Source organism: Hylobates moloch, unplaced genomic scaffold (assembly GCF_009828535.3).
Source record: "Hylobates moloch isolate HMO894 unplaced genomic scaffold, HMol_V3 SCAFFOLD_15, whole genome shotgun sequence".
Taxonomy (NCBI): Eukaryota; Metazoa; Chordata; class Mammalia; order Primates; family Hylobatidae; genus Hylobates; species Hylobates moloch.
The window spans coordinates 51,690,283-51,699,295 of record NW_026652290.1 but is presented as its reverse complement, the minus strand read 5'-3'; the positions used below and the strand labels follow the sequence as shown (position 1 = coordinate 51,699,295).

General features: G+C 51.2%; 1 protein-coding gene across 1 annotated transcript; it reads left to right on the top strand.

The window, feature by feature from the left end:
* The first annotated feature begins 2,796 nt into the window (after window positions 1-2,796).
* On the top strand, window positions 2,797-7,482 carry SPR (sepiapterin reductase). Its single transcript, XM_032177360.2, has 3 exons — window positions 2,797-3,125; window positions 3,698-3,988; window positions 6,696-7,482. The coding sequence occupies exons 1-3, from the start codon at window positions 2,822-2,824 to the stop codon at window positions 6,884-6,886; spliced, it is 786 nt and encodes a 261-aa protein (XP_032033251.2). The 5' UTR covers window positions 2,797-2,821; the 3' UTR covers window positions 6,887-7,482.
* The last annotated feature ends 1,531 nt before the right edge of the window (window positions 7,483-9,013 follow it).

Here is a 9,013-nt window from a genome sequence, read left to right as displayed (position 1 = left end):
AAAGACCTGCCCCTTCCACTGGGTCTCTCCCATGACACATGGGAATTGTAACACATGGGAAATATAATTCAAGATGAGATTTGGATGAGGACACAGCCAAATCATATGACCTGCCAATATTTATTATCTGTTTTATTTAAGCCATCTTAATGGATATGAAGTGGTATCTTATCGTAATTTTGATTTGTATTTCCCTGATGGCAAATTATGTTGAATATCTTTCTATGTGCTTATTGACCATTTGTGCAATTTATTTGGATAAATGTCTGTTCATATACTTTGCTCACTTTTTCATTTTATTTTTGACTTATAAGTATGGCTTTTTTTTAGGTGTGGCTTTTTTTTTTTTTTTTTTTTTTTTTTTTTTGAGGTGGAGTCTTGCTCTGTCACCCAGGCTGGAGTGCAGTTGTGAGATCTTGGCTCACTGCAACTTCTCCTGCCTCAGCCTCCTGAGTAGCTGGGACTACAGGTATATGCCACCATGCCCAGCTAATTTTCATATTTTTAGTAGAGACAGGGTTTCACCATGTTGGCCAGGCTGGTCTTGAACTCCTGACCTCAGGTGATCCACCTGCCTCAGCCTCCCAAAGTATGGCTCATTTTAAAAACTTTGTTATTCAGAAATAATTTCAGACTTTTACAAAGTTGCAAGAATAGTATGAAGAATTCCTGAATACTTTTAATGCAGATTTCCTAAATGTTAACATTTTACCATTGCCTTATTCATTCTAATTTTTTCCTGAAACATTTGAAAGTAAGTTGCAGATATGATGCCCCTTTACTAAATACTTCTGTGTACTTCCAAAAACAAGAACACTCTCTGATATAACAATAGTTCACTAGTCAAAGTCAAGAAATGATTCAATGCCAATAACTAACCTACAGACCTTATTCAAATTTCACCCATTCTCCTACCCATGTCCTTTATCAGACTTATGTTTATAACACAATTTTTACTTATTTCTTACCTTTCAGGCATTTGTATCTTTTTAAAAAAAGTTACTGTTGGCCAGGTGGGGTGGCTCACACCTATAATCCCTGCACTTTGGGAGCCCGAGATGGGAGAATTGCTTGAGTCCAGTTCAAGACCACACTGGGCAACACAGCAAGAGCTATCTCTACAAAAAATACAAAAATTAGCGAGAGCAGATAATCATCTTCCTCAGAAAAGAAGAATTTTCCAGACCCTCTCCTAGTATAGGAAAACCACGTTCTCCTTAGGGGCTGTTCCTCCTAGAAGCAGCTAGGTTCAGAAGAGTCTAGGTCTGATTTTCTGCCATCCCTTCATTGTTCCCTCCTTTTCTTCAAAAATCTGGCAAATGGTGGAAATTTAATAAATGTTAAATGAATGGATGGATGGGATCGTGCTTTCATCAACCTGTCTTCTAAGGCCTGGAGAGCAGGGAGAAGCTATTAAAATTCTTTAAATAGTAGGCTGTTGGGCCAATGAGATCTTTATCTTTCAGTGCGAATAGGTAAGTGAAAAGCAGGGCAACTTCAAATGGTATATACATATACAGAGTCCTAACAGCATTAAAATACCAAAAGCTTAAAAAACAATTAGCCAGGCATGGTGGCGGGCGCACCTGTAATCCTAGCTACTCAGGAGCCTGAGGTGGAAGGATTGCTTGAGCCTAAGAATTCAAGGCTGCAGTAAACTGTGATCGCACCTCTGCACTCCAGTTTGGGCCACAGAGCGAGACTCTGTCAAAAAAAAAGAAAAGAAAAGAGCCTTCCTCCAAGTTGTTTCTTCCTTAGAGGTGGCAATAATAGTGGAAAGGCAGTAACTTTGCTGTTTAGCCCCAGGGGAGGGATCAGCCCTGTGGGGAATTGGATTAAGTTATCAGAGGTTACTTACTGCCCTTGCTAAACTCCAAAGAGATTCATTTTTTAAAAACTGACACATAATATTTGAACATATGTACATACACAATGGAATACCATTCGGCCACTAAGAAGGAAACCATGAAGAGATTCCTTTTTAATATATGTAGCTGCATGCCAACTTGTCTCACGTTCCCCTTCTCCTAGAAAAAAAAATGTGGATTTTCTGAAGCACCTGCCTGGAGGTACAGTCAGATGATTGCGTAAACTTGAAGCTGAGAGTGGATGGAATTGCTACCAGGGAGACTGTAGCATGAGCAGGAGCAGAATCCTGGGGCACACACTTTTAGGGACAGGAGTCAGAAATCTCAGAGAAGCAGGGGTTACTGGTGGGAGCACGGAGCTGCTCAGAGCCTAGTAAAAGGGAAAGGTTTTAATATCATTTGGAGCCACTGTGGTTCTCCCAGAGGAGAGGAAGCTCCTGTCATCCAGAGAGCGGTGAACTCCCAAACAAGCAGAGACTTCAATCCCTAAACGGGCATAAGCTTCATTCACGGCGTTCACTGGCCACGACCAGGGACGCCCAGCACCCAGTGCAGGGCCTGCCCTGGAAGAGGTCAGTAGTGCAAATAAGTTAGGACTGGAACTGGGAGGAAATTCGAGCATGCGTCCCAGCCGGAGGCTGAGCATGCGGGCGAAGAACAAGGCAGCGCTGGGAACCGGGCTAGGGCTTTCCCTGTGGGCCCCGCCTGCCGGCCCTCTCTGTTGTCCCACTTGGCACGGACTGGGCTACCGCCCACGGTTTGACTCCCGCCACCAGCAACCAAGGGAACCAGATCCCAAGGGAACCAGATCCCAAGGGAACCAGCACCCCTGGGCGCTCGCGGCCCGAAGCCTGAGGTTCCCGCCCCGCCCCGGCAGGGCGGTCCCGCCCCCCGCGGCCGCCCCGCCTCCCGCCTGGTCTCGGGTCCCAGCGCCGCCGGCGGAGAACAGTAGCATGGAGGGCGGCCTGGGGCGTGCTGTGTGCTTACTGACCGGGGCCTCCCGCGGCTTCGGCCGGACGCTGGCCCCGCTCCTGGCCTCGCTGCTGTCGCCTGGCTCCGTACTTGTCCTTAACGCCCGCAACGACGAGGCACTGCGGCAGCTGGAGGCCGAGCTGGGCGCCGAGCAGTCTGGCCTGCGCGTGGTGCGGGTGCCCGCCGACCTGGGCGCCGAGGCCGGCTTGCAGCAGCTGCTCGGCGCCCTGCGCGAGCTCCCCCGGCCCGAGGGGCTGCAGCGACTGCTGCTTATCAACAACGCGGGTAAGATCCCGGGGCTGGAGCGGACTCCCCATGTGAGCGCTCACTTCCTCCACCGCTGGGGAATTTAAGGGCGACTCCTAGGGGGTCAGATAGGACGCCTAGAAATCTAAAGCCCTAGTTGTTCCCGCTTGAGTAGCAAGTGGAGGCGAGGTGTGCAGGAAGACTCGGTGCCGTCGGGACAACGGCCTGCCCCCACTTCCTGGAAAATTGGCCAGCCGGGTTTTCCAAAGCGCCTGTAGAACTTTCCCGATCCCCTTGCTCTGCGCCCTCTGGCGGAGGTCTGAGTCAGGGCTTGGAGTCTCCAAACAAACTCTGCTTCTCCGGAGGATCCCTAGAGCTTTCCTTCAGCCCCAGGGCAAGGCAGGTGCCTTCTCATGCTGCAGCTTGGAATGGCTGGGTTCCCCAGCTGTGTCTTTCCGCAGAGCTGGGGAAGAGAGAAGCCTCTTAAGAAGCGCTAGGCAGCTTCCTCCTCTAGGTCTACATGGGAAGAGGATATCTGGAGGAACTTGGGAGGGCTAGGGAAGAAGAAAGCCCCGCCTGCACTGAGTTACTCCTAAGGATTGGTTTTTCAGGCTCTCTTGGGGATGTGTCCAAAGGCTTCGTGGACCTGAGTGACTCCACTCAAGTGAACAACTACTGGGCGCTGAACTTGACCTCCATGCTCTGCCTGACTTCCAGCGTCCTGAAGGCCTTCCCGGCCAGTCCTGGCCTCAACAGAACCGTGGTTAACATCTCGTCCCTCTGTGCCCTGCAACCTTTCAAAGGCTGGGCGCTGTACTGTGCAGTAAAGGCTGCTCGTGATATGCTGTTCCAGGTCCTGGCGCTGGAGGAACCTAATGTGAGGGTGCTGAACTATGCCCCAGGTAGGTGGGAAGTCCTGCCGTCCCTGTCCTCCAGAACCCACTGGTGTGCATCTGGGGGCTGGGCAAGCGGCCTAGTCCGCTCCCTCCAGGAAACAACCCACAGGATTTTGTCCTTGAATCCTGACCCATCACCCCTTAGGGGAAATACAGACCCGGGGGAAATAGAGGTGGCAGGGGCTGGGGATACTGGTAGAGAGTGAGGAGTTGCCTGGACTGGAGGGTGGGGCAGGAAAGTCTGAGGTATTAGATGGAGTTTGGGAGAAGACTGGGGTTTGAGTTCCAGGCCTTCCTCATGTGAAATGGGGAAGACGCTCCCTGCCTCACAGGGCACTTGGGAAGACTGAATGAGATACTGTATGAGAAAATGACCCTGACCTGTGAAGTGTTGCCTCATTGTTAAATAGGACTGACCACACTGTATTGTCTGCATATGTTTGCTTGCCTCCTTCCCTCCCTTGACAGGAAAGCCTTTGCACTATGCAGATGTGTGTTCCTAACACCTAGCAAAGCACTAAAGTAAGGCAAGCTGCAGGACATGCTAGCTGTATGGAGGGCAGACAGACTTTGTTGAGTGCTGACCATCCCTGGCTGAACTGTGCTGGAACACTATTGAGGATTCTGGGGTAAATACAATAGAGCCCTTGTTCTCATGAATGCCAAAGGACAGGGAGTCTTGTGATACTGGGTCTAGTTTCTGATGCCACAGCGCCCCTTTCTTAATAGTGAGGAGTCTCTTTTAGGCTTGAGGTTGCTGCAATCAGAAGGTGGTGACAGAGCAGCCGTGGAAAGCCTGAGCAACTTGGGCAGAGATCCAGTAGTCTATGTCCCTGGGGAATAGGGTCAGGATCCCAGGGCAGACAGGTAGAATGGCCTGCACAAAGCACAGATGTGGCAGGGCTGGATCCCACCTTGCTTCCAAGTTCTTCCTCATGTTCTCCAGTACCCCAGCCCCTACCACCCCTGCCCCCCCAACACACATGCACAATTATTCTTGCAACCAACATTCAACTCAGAATCCACTCTGACCTCAGCCCAAGGATTCGCACAAACAATAGTGACCAAATGTAAGCTACAGCCAGGAGCAGAGCAGACTCCAGAAGGCCACATGGCTGCGTTTGGTCTCAGGAGGCTGCCCTGGGCATTATGAGGGAGCTGAGATTTTCAGGAGGTCCCCAGGGCCTGAACCAAGGTGGAGGCCAGTCTGGTTTTCATTTCGGTCTCAGGAAGAATGTTCTAACAGGTGCTCAGAGATAGAATGGGCTGTTTGGAAAGGCAGCAAGTCCTCTCTCAGCAGGGATGCACAGGTCATTGGAAAATAGTCAAAGACCAGGAGATAAATTCTCCCTCCAACCCTGGAATTCTCTGATTTTCTGCCCTCTAGGACCATTAACTGCAAATACTGGGGTGCGTGAGTGATTCCTATGTGAAGAATAGAACGTGCTTGCAACAGTTCAAGAAGGGAACAATTCCTTTAGGTGGGGAGACTAGAGATGGCTTTATTGGAGGTAGCTGAACTGGACATTGACCTTGGTTGTTGGCACATGGAAGGAAATAAAGGTGATGAAAGGAAATAAAGGTGCGATTTTCCTGATGAAAAGGAAATAAAGGTGCGAAGGCTCACTGTGGGCATGGCAGGTCTTCGGTTTGCCTGTAGAGTAGGTGTGCCCAGAGGAGGGCAGACTAGGATGCCTTGAGTACTAGGCCAGGCTACTGGGAAGCTGTTGAGGGGTTTTGAGCGGAAGAATGTTGTGATCCCAGTGATGTTGTTTGTTTGTTTATTTGTTTGTTTGTTGAGATGGATTCTCACTCTGTTGCCTAGGCTGGAGTGCAGTGGCACGATCTCGGCTCACTGCAAGCTCCGCCTCCCAGGTTCACGCCATTCTCCTGCCTCAGCCTACCGAGTAGCTGGGACTACAAGCGCCCGCCACCACGCCCGGCTAGTTTTTTGTATTTTTAGAAGAGACGGGGTTTCACCGTGTTAGCCAGGATGGTCTCAATCTCCTGACCTCATGATCCGCCCACCTCGGCCTCCCAAAGTGCTGGGATTACAGGCGTGAGCTACCACGCCTGGCTAATTTTTGTATTTTTAGTAGAGACGGGGTTTCACCATATTGGCCAGGCTGGTCTCAAACTCCTGACCTCAAGTGATCCTCCTGCCTCAGCTTCCCAAAGTCCTGGGGTTGCAGGTGTGAGCCACTGCAGCTGAGCCCCAGTGATGTTTTAGTAGAATGAGTTGAGTAGAGGGCTACAGCAGGAGCTGAGGCAGGGAGAGAAGCAAGGTTGTAAAAAGGGCCTGATTGTCGGGGTGTGTAGATACTGAAGGGTCCTACCTGGTGCCTGGTTGGCTGTGGGGGCGATGCAGGGAGGGAAGGAGGAAGTGATGGAGGTTTTGAGTCTGGGAAAAGAATACTTCATTAATAGAAATGGGAATGTCAGGAGGTGGTGCTGGTTGGACAGGAGATGAGGATCTTGGTTTTAGACATGGTAGTCTAGAGGGTCCATGTTCAGTGGGCTTTTGAATTTCAGTCCAGAACTTGATAGTGACAAATTAGAGCCTTTGGCAACCCTGACCACACATTTCAGCCAAGACGACGTGTTTCCTCTGGCCAGACCTGACTCAGCCTCACCCCCGACATAAAACAGAGACCTGAAACCTTCCGTCCCTGCCTTGGCCATGTTCCCTCATTGTCTGCTTTTCATCCTCTAGGTCCTCTGGACACAGACATGCAGCAGTTGGCCCGGGAGACCTCCATTGACCCAGACATGCGAAAAGGGCTGCAGGAGCTGAAGGCAAAGGGGAAGCTGGTGGATTGCAAGGTGTCAGCCCAGAAACTGCTGAACTTACTGCAAAAGGACGAGTTCGAGTCTGGAGCCCATGTGGACTTCTATGACAAATAAGCCCATGTTTTTGGCTTCCTGAACCTTTTTGCCCCCACTTTCAGACATACCCCAGAGCCCTGTGGCTCCCCACACCCTGCCATAGGGGCAGTCCTGCCTTACACATAGAAGTACTCATGCCTGCTGCCCTGCCCTCAGGCACAGCCAGCTGTGAGCTCCCAGGTCATTGGCCTTACCAGTTGTCAGGAGTCTGTGCTGTGCACCCTGGGTTATGAGGAGGCTTAGGAGAGAGGTTATGGGTATTGGTGTCTCTGTCCCTAGGAATAGAACTTAAGGGGTGGGAAGAACAGGAAAAGAAGCTGGAACACAGAAGAGAGGAGATTGTGTCTCTTGCTCATAACAAGCCTATGGGTAGAGGAAAGAGTGATCTGGTGTCGAATAGGAGGACCCATGTAGATTCGCAGATGGCCTGGATGGGAGGAAGGGCAGACACTACATATCCCAGCCCACATAGATGCCCCTTGCTGAGGGTAGCAGGACCTTCTGTTGAACTTTGTGTCCTCACTCTGATGTCTCCTTCCTTCAGAATACCACCCCTCCCCCAGGCTGGGAGAAGGGCCAAAGGCAGATACAAATAAAATACAGATTGTCCTTTCTTCATGCTTGCTTTCTCCTCTGATACAGGGCCTATGACTAACTGCCTGGTTCACTGGGCCCAAGGTCATTCCCAAGGCAGTTAACCCAAAAGTGAGGTGTTGTCCTTATTTCCTAGGGAACTGTCCCGGGGCTATCTGCCTCCAATCATCAGGCCCCACTCAGTGGCAAGCCCAGGTCCAAAGTTGCCCACGATCGGCATGCCTGCTCTTTTGTGCTGTTGCCCATGCTGATCCCAGCCTTGACAGCCCTTTTCTTACCCTGGGCTATTCAGAATACCCATCTTTTAGAGCCCAACTTACAGCCTGCCCTCCGCATGGCCCTAAAGCCTGGGTCCTTTCCCCAACTCTCTGTGGATTGCCAATTCCACCCCCTGTCCACGTGGCAATGCTGTGAATGGATGCCGGCTGCTATTGGCCCTCTTGGCATTGTCCATCTGGCCCATGGTCCAGGTCCTCAGTGGGGTGGGCTTAGGACCAGCATGCCTTTGGGGGAGATGGGCAAGATTCCAAGAAAGGGAAGCCCTGAGAAATCAGGGCTGCAACCAAGCCAATCCTTGTGCAGGTTGGTAGACATAGGCTGGGCTGGGAGCTCCACGGCAGTCGTAGTCTGCAGCCAGCACCCTGGCCCCCGGCCATATTTGGGAGAAGGAAGCATGGTCCCCTGCCCGCTGACTCCAGGACTCAGCCTGCCTCTGAGTGTGCAGAAGGGAACTCCTCCTTGTGCTCAGCAGAGGGCGCACGGAGGCCGCACCTTTTGCTGAAGGGCAGGCCCTAGGCTGAAGCTGGCAGCGCCCTGCCTGCTCCCCTAGGAGGGAATGGGCGAACTCTTACCTGGTCCAGCAGATGCCTTGCCCTCATGCCCCCATTGAAGTAGAAATCACTGGGCTCAGGTACCTGCTCTGCCACAGCTGGTAACCCGGGGCGAGTTTCTTCTCTGTGCCTCAGTTTCCTTATCTGAAAAATGTGGATTATAATGGCACCTACCCTAAAAGGTTATTTTGAACATTAAGTGACCTAATGTTTGTAAACGTTCAGCACAGTGCTAGCATTGTGGTAAATGCCCCGTAGATGCTAATGTTATTTATTGCCTTTAAATATCAAGATCCAGATCATCCTGGAACCCTGCTGGAAGTCTCCTCTCCTCTAGATGGTTCAGACATCCTCCCCTGGCTAACTTGAGGCAAAAACTCTCACTGTACTGCCCCTATTCAGCCTCCTGGAGGTGAGGGTGGGGTCTGGTCTGGATACCTTGTCTTGGATTTACAGGAAAATGTATGAACTTTGGAGTCAGGAACCTTCAGTCCCACTACCTGTCTATGACAGAGATGCTGTGGGGTGTTGGGCAGAGCCCTGCTCTTGCTCTGGGCTTCAGTTTCCTTAGAGCAGTGAACTCCAAGATTCCTTCCTGGACACCTTCCTCTGAGGTGTTTCCAGTGTGGTGAGGCCAGGGATTATGGCAGCCTGGGCTGCCTTTCATGCCGTGGTGGGTGGTGGGTAGGTGTCCTCACCAGGCCCCTTGCTCCTGTGGGAA